The following is a 13,603-nucleotide window of genomic DNA, read 5'->3' as shown; positions in this document are numbered from 1 at the left end:
GCACTTCTTTCAGACTGTGGGAGAAAACTGGAGCACCCGGAGGAAACCCATGCAGACAGAGGGAGAACATGCAGACTCCGCACTGTCAGTGACCCAAGCTGGGGATCGAACCCAGGTCCTTGGCACAATGAGGCAGCAGTGCTAACCATTGTGCCACCATGCCACCCCATTGGCAAAAGGCCATCATGAATCTTGGCACGATTCTGATGGAAAAGTCATTGAGAAAATGACAAACCATCTTTGCAACTTGTTAAGTAAAGTTTATTTGTCACAAGTAGGCTTAAATTAACACTGCGATGATGTTACTGTGAAAATCCCCTAGTCGCCACACTCCAGCACCTGTTTGGGTTCACAGAGAGAATTTAGCATGGCTAATTCACCTAACCAGCAAGTCTTTCTGCTGTGGAAGAAACCCACGCAGACATAGGGAGAACATGCAGACTCTGCACAGTCAGTGACCCAAGCTGGAATCAAACTCGGGTCCCTGCCACTGCGAGGCAGCAGTGCTAACCACTGTGCCATCGTGCTGCCTCATTGACAAAGGCCAGCATGAATCTCAGCACGATTCCGATGGAAAAGTCATTGAGGAAATGACTCTGCAACTTGGTTCCATCCAAAATGCAACTTGTGCAGTGATTCCAATCCCAAATAACCAAATGCTTTTGGTGGAATCAGGTCAGGTGGTCAGAGGGAAAACGGTAGTATTGGAATGAAGGAATTGTGATGGAAAGTCACTGTCAGCTCATTAACCCAGAATCTTGGACAGGATGTCATGTTCTATAACAATAAACTCGATTTCAGATTGATGTGCCACAATAAAACCGAATTTTATTGCTTATTTTGTCAGATGTACTCTAACCAAAGTTCTGAGAGTCTGTTGGATCCATCCTTGTTTTGAGGTAGTTATTTGATAGGAGGGGCCTGTGCCGCTGTTTGGATTGCTTTAATTTGATTCCAAAAGAAGAACTGGCATTTGTATAGATAGACCTTAGACCTTGACAACTATATCTTTCATTGAAATTACTTTCCTGTGAAGTAGATTACGTTATTCAATTCAATTGTGCAAACACATCATAGCGTCCCTACAGTGCAGAAGGAGGCCATTTGGCCCATTCAGCCTGCACCAACTCTCCAATCGAGAATCTTACCCAGGCCCACCGCCTCCACCCTCCCCCCGGCCCCCCCTCCCTGTAACCTCATACATTTACCCCACTAATCCCCCAACCGAAACATGTTGGGACACTGAGGGGCAATTTAGCATGGCCAGTCCATCTAACCTACTCATAATTTTTAATCATTAAGATTAAATGCTCTAGACTAGAGGAATGGAACTCTTGCCTTGTACAATATTATGATTGATGAAGTTGTCAATCTGTTTTGCATTTTCAAAGATTACTAATTTATTGAGATGACAAATGTCAAATGCTTTCTTTGAAGCCTCCATGGTGAGTAACTGCTATCTATGCAATCATGGCAGTTATGGTCATTGTCTTCACCCAATAGGAGGTCACCAGATACCAATTAGTGTAGAATCTTAGTCCATCTCCATTTCGTCAGCTCAGGGGCTGCAGTAATGTGGTACACACATTCACTGGCCGACTCAGCACTGACCATGGATTGAACCTGAAACCATGCTAGTCTCTGCCATAACACATCTGCTTTGAGCTAGTTTGGTGATTTTTCTCTCCTGAAGACACAGAAGTTTGCAAGGGTGGAGTTTTGTGGCCATTGACAATCCTCTGAATGCTTTGTCAGAAAGCCATTCTCTGTCTACGAGCTTAGGTAGCTTGTATCGTTGGAGGCTGTTCGACGTGGGCATGTATTACAGCTGATTCCAACTTGATCTTCATTCAATATCGACACACATCCTTTCCAACAAGTGTCAGAGTCTAAATAGCAGCATCAGGAACCCTGCCCAATTATTTTGCCTCTTCCCTGGGGTCACTGAGGCCTAGTGTAATGCCCCAGTATTACTGATATACCCACTCAACACAAATTAAAAAACAGACCTAGAACTTGTAGTGACACTTGCACACCGAAACCCGTTGGAAGAGCTACAAAGAGCTTTCATTCCCGAGTCCAGTCTCATTGAGAACAAAACTTCAAAACATTATAAATGTCTGGGAAGAAAGATTACAGTGCTAGACAATCTCAGCTTCTTTTAATTATTTATGCATTTATTTGAGCTATTTATTGAAGACAGAATAGATGAGCAGTGTTGTTCTTTTATTATTACAAATCTGATCCAATCATCTTATAATCAGTGAAGAGATATTGTTGCAGTGAAATAGAACATGAGATCACATGATTAAGTTGTGGTTTAGCAATAACCTCCCAAGGGCGGCACGGTAGCACAGTGGTTAGCACTGCTGCCTCACAGCACCAGGGACCCAGGTTCAACTCCCAGCTTAGGTCACTGTCTATGTGGAGTTTGCACATTCTCCTCATGTCTGCGTGGGTTTCCTCCGGGTGCTCTGGTTTCCTCCCACATTCTGAAGGACCTGTTGGTTAGATGCATTGACCCGACAGGAGACTGTGGCGACTAGGGGAATTTCACAATAACTTCATTGCAGTGTTAATGTAAGCCTTACTTATGACTAATAATTAAATAAATTTTTAAAGGGAGACTCGGTATGTTACTGCAACATCAAATGTGTGTAAATGTGAATATTTATTTTCGCTGCAGAATGTCATCCTGCCACATTTTGAATACATGCTCCTTTTTTTTGTTAGGTAACCTTGGGTTTTGTATGTGAGGCCGATTACAAGTTAGTTGCAAAGGCCATCAGAGATCGTGTGACTGAGGTCAAGAGAAAACGGGAAAGAAACCAACGCATGCAAGAAGAACTGAAGAAGAAAGAGCAAGAGAAAAAGAATAAGATTTATCAGCTCCTGGAAGAGCTAAAGGTGCCTCAGGACACGACAGAGAGTGCAGCCGGAACGACTCAACTCTCCCAGTCTCCAGCCCCCACAGGTCCCATTGAGATCGTGTTGAGTCCTCCATTCCCACCTGAGCCTGAGGAGCCAGAGGCTGATCAACATCAGACTTTTCGTTACAGACACACTAACTATTCTTCAGCTACATGTAAGACTGAATTCAAAAAAGCAAATCCAGATTTCATTTTCCTGAATGAATAGGATAGAGTTAGAATCATATGCTGGAATCTTACCGCCTCGCTCACCTGAGGCTCATAAGATCCTGCCCGGGGCCCATAGAGAATGGCGTTCTGCGAGCCTCACCTGCCCTGAATTTGGGGTGGGCATGCTGGTAAAATTCCAGCCATTGAGTGCAGGATAGGCCCATCGAGTCTGCACTGATATTATCTACCACTAAAGGCGCACTAATCCCATTTTCTTACACTTGTCCCATATCCTTGAATATTATGATAGTTCAAGTGCTCATCCAAATACTTTTTTTTAAAAGTTGTAAGGTTTCCGACCTTGACCACCTTCCCAGGCCGTGCGTTCCAGATTCCTCTGGGTGAAAATGTTTTTTCTCAAATCCCCTTCAAATCTCCTGCCCCCTACCCTAAAACTATGTCCCTCCATGATTGACCCCTCAACCAAGGAGAACAGCTGCTTCCTACTCACCCTGTCTGTAGCTGGGTAAAATCCTAGACTAGTCATAGGGTGGAACTTTCCTGGGAATCATAGCAGACAAGACACGGATCATGCAAAGGTACATTGACCTCAGGCGGGATTTTCCGGTATTGAGGCAAGCTTCCACACTGTCTAGTTCTAAAAATGTATATGAGTCTAATCTATAATAGATGGGAAGTGAAGTTTACCATGGACAGAGCACCAAATAGACAGTGCAATGTGCAAACACGTTATATGGTCTGTCCCATATATGATATAACTCTAATCCAATATTATTCAATTTCTAAATGGTGCTTAGCATCTAAACTTCTCATTCTGAGTTTATTATGAAGCACAAACTGCATAGCATTTAATTTCATTGTTTTAATTCCATTTCATTGTTGATTGTTAATCCTCATTTCCATGTTTTTTCCAGTCAGGTCTCCTAATACAGGAATAATGCAAGTCAACTCCCCACATGGGAGTTGTTGATATTAGCCAAGCCACCCAAGGGATAGATCACAGAATTCAAATTATTAGTGATTTCTGGCCAATCTGTATCAAATCTGATGACATTGCCAAGACCTAAAATTAGAACCATTATCATGCATTCCCTCACCACTTTGTCCATGGCAAACCTATTTTCCAGAGACTTAACGTCTGTAGATTTATGGATTTTCAGTAGTTTGACGCACGAAATTGCAGTCCCTTTACAACATAAGATGGTAATATTTTCAGCTCTACTGATTTGGATTTTAGGGCTGGTAATATTTTAATAGGTGTGTCAGTGAAATTCACCTTGAAGTTATCAGATTGTTTATTGTATTCTTAGTTAAAAAATAACACAGAAAGAATAAAATTGGCGTGGTCAAGGCCATTTTCAAACCAATCAGACTCATTGTTTTCTCTGTTTCTGACTAGCTGATTGTGAGACCGATGGTTATCTAAGTTCATCTGGATTCTTGGATTCTAATGACAGTTTACACATGGCTGGCCAGTTAAAACCTAAATCTGCAATTGGACTTCAGTTTCCAGCAGTAAGTACCTGCCGTGCAGTTTTAACCTTGTCGACTTTTTTGGACAATGTCGAGTTTTTATGAGGGCAATCCAGTTCTCACTGCTAATGACAATCAGTAGAACTCATTTAAGAATACTTTTGTTAGTGGCATCGTTTGTATCACTTTTGTGCATTGAATCGCTTTCTCTCAAGTCCCAAGCTAGTCAGGGCAATATTATGGGATGGTGGAGAATCATCCTCAAACCATTGGTTCCAACATATTCACATGGGTTTGAGTTATGGGCTTTAGTTTTCCCCTCTTCTCGATTTATGTGAATAGCTCCACCTATTAAATCTTATCTTTTGGTGTGTTTCTAACAAAACAAATAGCTTGCAAGATCATATTTTGCAAGCTAAGAAACTGTTTGATTTACTGATTAGTTTGTCTCCGTGTTTTTAAAGTTGATTTATTAGTGTCACCAAGTAGGCTTACATTAACACTGAAATGAAGTTATTGTGAAAATCCCCTAGTTGCCACACTCTGGAACGTATTGGGGTACACTGAGGGAGAATTTAGCATGACCAATGCACCTAGCCAGCACCCCTTTCAGAATGTGGGAGGAAACCGGAGGAAACCCACACAGACACGGGGAGAATGTGCAAACTCCACAAAGACAGTGACTCAAGCCAGGAATTGAACCCGGGTCCCTGGTGCGGTGAGGCAGCAGTGCTAACTACTGTGCTGCCTTTTCCACCAAACATAACCAGATACCCTTTTTAAAATTGTGTGTTATCAATATGCTTTTTAATTAAAATTACAAGGAATATTTTTTAATGGAAAATTGTGCTGAAAGAAATGGTGATTAGATGACCCTGAATTAGATTTCAAAAGTCAGAAGCTTGTAGAATCAAGAAAGACTTTTGGAGTTGAGGAGTTTCAGTCTTCACACCCCTAGGAACAATCATTTAAAGTAAGACTCCATAGCCTTGGTTGCAAAACATGGGAAAGCATAAAGAAAGGAAAAGCATATTTGAAAAGAACAGACCTTGAAAGTTTTGAACACTAAGGCTGTCAATTTGAAGGAAGTTGATGAATGTGGTTAAAAGTTGGATGATTTGAGGAGGTCATTACCTAAAGAAGAAATGGGATGGGAGAGAGGACAAAACCCAAGGGAACATTTATTAGTGGAAAAAGAATTTGAAAGAAGATGGAAGAATCATGAACATTATATTGTTGGGAGGACATTTCAGGATCGTGTGCTTGGAAATGTAGAGTGTCACATGATGTTGAGGACTTTGAAAATGTTCATGGCACGAATGTTGATCAGTCAGAGCAGTGCTCGAGGGCAGAGTTCCTAAGCACATTGCATGCATCAATAGTCTTGCCAAAAAACATGCTGCTAACATTGTTTAGGCTAGGGCCTCTGAAGTAATGAGAAATTCAAAAGGAAAGGGCATGTTTCATAACTTTGGAAAGAACAGATTTAACAGGGTGTACTCTGAAATGACACATGATACTCATTTTTAATATTTTGCATGGTACCTAATATGGGAGAAGAATGCTGGGGATAGCCAGGACTCCACATACAGGGGTTAATTTTCATCTTGACGTTATGGTGTGACACGATGGCACAATGGTTAGCACTGCTGCCATACAGTGCCAGAGACCCAGGTTCACTTGCAGCCTCGGGTGACTATGTGGAATTTGCCCGTCCTCCCCATGTCTGCATGGGTTTCCTACAGGTGCTCCGGTTTCTTCCCACGGTCCAAAGATGTGTGGGTTAGGTGGACAGGCCATGCTAAATTGCCTCTTAGTGCCAGGGAACTGGCAAGGATAAATACATGAGGTTATGGGGATAAGGTCTGTGTGGGATTGTGGCTGGTGCAGATTCAGTGGGCCAAATGGCCGCCAAATGCACTGTAGGGATTCTATGAAGAAGACATGAGTTTGAACACGGGTATTTATAGGTTGAGTGAGTAGGCAAAGATCTGGGGAGCTGGATTATAATGTGGGAAATGGCCAACCTGTTCACTTTGGCAGGAAGAATAAAAAGGCAGAGTTGTACTTAAATGGAGAATGACTGCACAGTGCCAAGGTGCAGAGGGTGTTCAGTGCAGGTGTCACAGAAAGTTAGTTTGCAGGTCAAGAAGACTCATAGAATGCTACTGTTTTTTATGATAGGAACATAAAATTAAGAATGTTATGTTTCATTTATTCAGGGCATTGGTGAGACCGCATCTTGAATACTGTGTACAGTTTTGGTATCATTATTTTAGGAAGGATGTAAATACATTGGAGGCCGTTCAGAGCAGGTTTGGAATGAGCAAGGTGCTTCATGAAGAAAGGTTGGGCAAACTGGGCTTGTTTCCACAGGAGTTGAGAAGAGTGACATTGTGGCTGTGGAGAGGATGAACTGGGGGACAGTTTTTTTTTTGTATTACGGGCTGTCCTTTTAGAAGAGAGATGAGGAGAATTCTTTCCTCTGAGGGCTGGAGCTCTCTGCCTCAGAAGACAGTGGAATGGGAGTCATTGAATATGTTCAAGGCAAAGATGGATAGATTCATGGTAGGTAAGGGAATCAAAGATTACCAAATGTACATGGGAATGTGGAATTTGAAACCCAGACAAATCAACCACGGTCATATCAAATGGTGGAACAGGCTTGATGGGCTGAATGGCCTACCTCATTCATATGTTTGCATGTTTATTGCCCAGGAAGTATCTGCTTGAGTGAAGCAAATCTGTTTATCCATCATCAGGCTTGTCTGATTTTTATTTCAATAAACAGTGGTTAGCACTGCTGCCTCACAGTGCCAGGAACCTGGGTTTGATTCCAGTCTTGGGTGACAGTCTGTGTGGAGTTTGCACATTCTCCCTGTGTCTGCTCCAGTTTCTCCCACAGTCCAAAGATGTACAGTTTAGGTGCACTTGCTGAGTTAAATTGCCCCTTGGTGTCCCAAGATGTGTAGGTTAGGTGGATTAATGGGATAAGTGCGTGGGCATAGGGCAGTGTTTGGGCCTGAGTAAGATGCTAGAGGGTTGTTGCAGACTCGATGGGCCATATGGCCTCCTTCTGCACTGTAGGGATTTTATGAAAGTCAGGCCAGTTCTAAAAAGAGTGAGTGATCCTCTCCCCTTCCTCCACATTGCTGTTCTGTTCTTTCATTACTGAAGCTTCAACAATTTCTTCAGGGTATTTCAATAAATGTTGCATAATTCTTATCCACTTTTGCTTCTGTCTTTGCAGAACATCGCTGTGACCATCCCCTCAAAGCATCATCTGTCACTTCACGGTGGGATCAATTCACCAGGTGACAGGTAAATAGAAATGCCGCAAGATCCCATAGTTCTTTAAAATCCTTAATCTGTTTGTACTTTTAAAGATTCATATACCTGAATAAAGATGTTATTAAACTGGAAAGAGTGCAGAAGGGATTTACAAGGACTCAAGGGGCTGAGTTATAGGGAGAGATTGGACAGGCTAGGACTTTTTTCTGTGTAGTGTAGGAGACTGAGGGGTGATCTTATAGAGGGGTATAAGATCATGAGAGGCATGGATAGGGTGAATGCACTCGGTCCTTTCCCCAGGGTTGGGGAATCGAGAACTAGGGGGCTATAGGTTTGAGTCAAGAGGGGAAAGAATTGATGGGGACCTGAAGAGCAACTTTTTTTTTAGAGAGAGTGGTATATGTGGAATGAACGCCGGAGGAAGTGGTTGAGGCAGGGACATTGACAACATTTAAAAGGCATTTGGACAGACACATGGATAGCAAAGGTTTAGAGGGACATGGGCCAAATGCAGGCAAATAGGGTTAACTTGGATGTGCATTTTGGTCAGCACGGACAAGTTTGAGCTGAAGTGCCTGTCTCTGTGCCATAGATTCTATGATGATTCCTAACACTCATATGACTAATCAAATAGGATTTAAAAAAACGACAAAGAATGACCTATGAGTATACTTTGATTTCTTTTTAAAAAGACGTGTTCGTTCTCTGATTAGACATTTAAATTTGTCAGTCTTTGGTATGTAAATTGCATTCTTATCTGGACAACAACATGCAATTGTTCAAAGGAGCAGAGATATCCATAACAGGAAGAGTAAATATCTGGTCATGTGATTTTTTTTTGTGGTGTCACAAGACAATCGTTGTACCACCATAAAGAGTTATCAACTTTTGTGGAACAACAACTTGGTTTACAGTAATCTCAACTTGCAATGACAACTAATTTGTTAAGAAATAATATAAAAGTGAATGTGGACTAATTTTTGCATTAGAGTAAAACCTTTTGTTCTTTGAAGGGGCAAAAAACTAGAGTGAGAGATGGAATTATAGATCTACAGCCATTTAGACAGGACTTCAATTTGAAGAGTAAATATCATGAGTAATTTAAAACCATAATATGCTGATTACAATTGGATTAAAGGGTATTATTTTATAGTTCCTTTATCTTTTCAATGTACCACATAACATGCAAACAATATAAACTAGCTCTTTTAACCCCTCTCTCTCCGGGTTAAGGCTCCACAGTGTTTTTGCATTGCACAAGGTAGCATTTGAGAAAACTTGTCCAATTTTTGGCAGCTGTTCTCAGCAAGATAATATTCTGAGATGGGACCCTACAGCCTGTAACTGTTGGGTTCAACGCAACACTTTTTAAACAAGAGTCCAAGTCATTTGGAATTGCTTAAAAAGTTGCTAACATTATAAAAACAGTTGTCTCAATTGAGCAATGCATGCAGAAACTGAATAGAACCACACTTTTTAAGCATAAATGCTAACCATGGCCGGAATTCTCCAGACTCCCATGCCCCGCTACCACTGCCAATTGGATCGGAGAATTTGGCGCTCAGCCAAATCTCCATTCACTGTAGCGGGACTGGAGAATCCTAGAAGCGGGCAAGGTCGGTGAAACCGGATCTATGTGTTATTTTCTTAGAAGTAAATTTAGAAGTAATATTAAATTAGAAAAACAGAATCTTGTGGATGCTGGAAATCTGAACTGAAAACGAAGTATTGGAAATACTCAGGAGGTCTGGTGGCATCTGTGGAGAGAGAAATTAAATGAAGTCCAATATGACTCTTGTTTGGAACTTAAGCAGGTCTGGCAGCATCTGTGGAGAGAGACTAAGTTCGAAATGAGAGTCATATGGGATTTGAAGTGTTAACTCCATCTCTCTTTCCACTGACGCTGCCAAATTGGACATCATTGTGGCACAGTGATTGGCACTGTTGTCTCATAGCGCCAGGGACCCAGGGTCAGTTCCTGGCTTGGGTTTCCGTCTGTGCTGAGACTGCATGTTCTTCCCATGTCTGCATGGATTTCCTCCTGATGTTCCGATTTCCTCCCACAGTCTGAAAAATGCACTGGCTATGCTAAATTCTCTCTGTGTACCCGAACAGGGTGCCAGAGTGTTGCGACTAGGGAATTTTCACAGTAACTTAATTGCAGTGTTAATGTGAGCTTGTGACACTGATAAATAAACCCAAACTTAAGACTTAAAAATGCTAAGATTTTTCCAGCACTGCTGTATTTGATAACGTTGGTTCAGTTTTCTGCTCTGGTTGATTTTATACAGCTATGCTTCAGACGTTGCTTCTGGAATGAGTGATGGCTATGAAGGTCTATCTGCAGGAGAAGGATCAGCAAAACTGCCAGTGAAACATATATCCAGCAAACTCATTCGCAGGCGTGGAAGATCCAGGTTACGAATTCTTAACGTAAGCATTCTCCAAATCAGGTACTGTCCAGCAATACAAACGTTAAGGGAATTTCCCCCCCCCCAGTTTTTGCTTTCCTGAATATTCGCACAAAGTTCTTCCCTTCACAATGTGGTACAGATTTATGTTTACTCTGACATTGTAAAGGAAATAGCATTGCCCACAAAGAAGGATTGTGTAATCTTTAGACACAGTTTCAGGGACGTTACTCTGGGGCTTTACCAACAGTGGAGTCACATGTTGATGTAAAATGCACCTAGCACTAATAATCACCCATTTATTCAATGAGTATCAACTGGTATACTTTGTGGAACTACTGCAATGTAAACTGAAATGTAATTGATGGTAGTTGATAGAAATTGGTTGGTGTTGGAATCTGAAGGAAGGTATTTCCTAGCCCTGAAGTGGCAGACTGCCATGGTGGCACAACCAGTGAGAGTTGCTCACCCCAATTATTGAAATAAAGCCGAATGACCAATTTGGCATCAATCTTTTGGCCTCTTGTTTTGGGAATGCAGGCTGCTGAAGATGAACTCCAAAACAGGTCTCAATCAATTTCTACTCTGTATTGTTTGAATTCCCATAATAATTTCAAATCTCAAATTGGCACTGGGTCACTTATTCTCCCTATTACATTGGTGCTCCTTAGTGATGGCCATTAGATGAGTCAGTGTGAGTGCCCACCTTTGATTTGATTTATTATTGTCACATGTATTTGGTATACAATGAAAAGTATTGTCTTTTTTGCGCACTGCACAGACAAAGCATACTGTTCATAGAATACATATGGGGAGAAGGAAAGGAGAGGGTGCAGAATGTAGTGGTAGTCATAGCTAGGGTGTAGAGAAAGATTAACTTAATATATGGTATGCCCATTTTTTTATATTGTTTGCATGTTATGTGGTAAATGGCAGCAGGGAAGAAGCTGTTCTTGAGTCAGTTGGCATGTGTTCTCAGACTTTTGTAATTTTTTTCCAATGGAAGAAGTGGAAGAGAAAATGTCCGGAGTGCGTGGGTCCTTCCTACTTTTCTGAGGCAGCAGGAAGTGTAGACGGAGTCGATGGACAGGAGGCCGGTTTATGTGATGGGCTGGACTATGCTCACAAAGTTTTGTAGTTTCTTGATCAAAGCAGGAGTCATACCAAGCTGTGACACATCTAGAGATCATGCTTCCTACGGTGCATCTGTAAAAAAATTTGAGAGTCGTAGCAGACATGACAAATTCCCTTTGCCTCCTGAGAAAGTAGAAGCTTTGGTGGGCTTTTTTAACAGGTCACTTCTGATGGAGCAAATTGGAGTTTGAAAATGTATGCACAACATTTGAGTGAAATCTCCATATGGGTGGAGTGTACATAATACAGCATTGGAATACAGGTCTGGGCTGCTCCTGTCACATGATTTATGGAAATCGGGCGCATGTTATAAAATAACTCTAATCTCCCAGCTGCAGCAGCAACAGATGGCAGGTGGACTCTGCCTGTCAATTGCCCACGTCACATCAAAGCTGAAGTTAGCCTCTTTTGTTTGTCATCTGTATGTTTAGCTCTTGCGTTTGCTTTTAAGTTTGTTTGCCTTCATGTTAATTTAAATTTGTTTATCTCACTATCCTTATGATCCTGAAAATGTAGGTCACCAGGAAACGCCTGCAATTTATGCTGTTAACGCAGGTCACATAGGCTGCACAAGCTCATTTTTAACGGTTGCTATTCCTGCTACAGATTTCGGACAAAGGAGATCACGTGGTAGAGTGTCAACTCCAGACGCACAACAACAAAATGGTAACATTCAAGTTTGATTTAGAAGGGGACTCTCCGGAAGATATTGCCAGCGTTATGGTAGGTAATTCATGGGAAAGGTCCTCCTTCTTTGGGAAACATTAGGGGTGGAATTTTCCCACCCCGCCTGCCACAGGAATTGTAGCAGGCAGGGATGGACCGCACAAAGGTCCGTTAACCACGGGCAAGAATTTCCGACCTTGGGACAAGCGCGGCCAGTTTTTTCAGGCAAGCTGCCAGTCGCGATTTTATAGCACTCAGTGCAAAAAAAATGCCCAGAGGCAATTCTCACCAGTGAGTGGGGAGCGATCTCCCAGTGTGCTGCCTTCTGCCTTGGGATTATCACATTAGTGGAGGATCTGATTTTGCCAGGGAAGCATGGTAGCAGAGTGGTTAGCACTGCTGCCTCACGACGCCAGTGACCCAGGTTCAATTCCTGATTTGGGTCACTATTTGTATAGAATTTGCATGTTCTCCTGTGTCTGCATGCATTTCCTCTGGGTGCGCCGGTTTCCTCCCACGTTCTGAAAGACGTGCTGGTTAGGTGCATTGACCCAAACAGGTGCCAGGGTGTAGCGACTAGGGGAATTTCACAGTAACTTCATTGCAATATTAATGTAAGCTTTACTTGTGACTAATAAATAAACTTTTAAAAATCACACACCAAATTGTGAAGTCAATGTTTGAATGCAGTGCAAAACTACAATCGTTCATTCATGAAGTGAAGGCTTTAACGATATTATTGAAACATATTTGATATTACTAAACAGACCATTACACCTATTAATCAGATTACTTTTGCTCAAAACAGTTGAATGGAACACTAGTGTGGGGCTGTCCAGAAACTTGTGTTACTTCTTTGCCGTGACTGGTTAATCTACCGAGTGGACTGATTTTTGCTGTGGTATTTTCAGATCAATAGGGAGTTCATTCTACTCTCAGAAAAGGATGGCTTTGTTACTAAGCTGCAAGAAATCATACACAAAGCAGAAGCTGTTTTGAAGAAGGATATTCATGGGGATAAAGTTAGTAAGCCGTCAAATACTGCCAGTTCCCATGATTCTCAGGTAAGAAGCACACTAAGATTTTTAAATTTGTGTCTCTAATTTTTAAAGTTCTTTCAGGGGACGTGGCTGCCACTGGCTAAGTCAGCATTGTATTGCCTATCCCTGTTTACCCTTGAGACAGTGGTGGAGAGCCACTGCCTTGAACTGCTGCAGTCTCTGTTATTAGCTATAATTAAAATAGCTATTAACTATTTTTGTTTATAAATGATTAAACCATTGAAATGTCCTCCTTGCATAGCAAGCTTGATAGCAGGTTTATTAACAGATGGGGCAGGGAGTCTAGTTACTATGCTCTCCCTTATTTGGATGAAAAATCTTGGTTTTAAGTTCCATAAGTTTACCTTGGCTAAAATGTCTTCAGACTGTAAAATTATTAGTGATAAAATCATAGGGCTGGAAAGGTTATATTGTCAATAGAGGTGCATCAAATATATATTTTCTTAAATAAATAAGTACCCACCTG

At 41.7% G+C, this 13,603-nt stretch overlaps 1 protein-coding gene across 2 annotated transcripts in view; it reads left to right on the top strand.

Moving 5' to 3' along the window:
• Window positions 1–13,603, top strand: part of wnk4a (WNK lysine deficient protein kinase 4a) — an 85,406-nt gene that overhangs the window by 46,199 nt on the left and 25,604 nt on the right. For both annotated transcript variants that reach the window (XM_080213824.1, XM_080213822.1), the window contains exons 7-12: window positions 2,734–3,085; window positions 4,501–4,616; window positions 7,825–7,895; window positions 10,157–10,298; window positions 12,017–12,133; window positions 12,988–13,140. In XM_080213824.1, coding sequence (XP_080069950.1) covers window positions 2,734–3,085; window positions 4,501–4,616; window positions 7,825–7,895; window positions 10,157–10,298; window positions 12,017–12,133; window positions 12,988–13,140 — 951 coding nt within the window. The remainder of the gene's footprint in view (window positions 1–2,733; window positions 3,086–4,500; window positions 4,617–7,824; window positions 7,896–10,156; window positions 10,299–12,016; window positions 12,134–12,987; window positions 13,141–13,603) is intronic.

The sequence above is a fragment of the Carcharhinus amblyrhynchos genome, chromosome 27 (genome assembly GCF_965287045.1).
Source record: "Carcharhinus amblyrhynchos chromosome 27, sCarAmb.v2.hapA, whole genome shotgun sequence".
NCBI classification, from domain to species: domain Eukaryota; kingdom Metazoa; phylum Chordata; class Chondrichthyes; order Carcharhiniformes; family Carcharhinidae; genus Carcharhinus; species Carcharhinus amblyrhynchos.
This window is presented reverse-complemented; position numbering and strand designations above follow the sequence as displayed.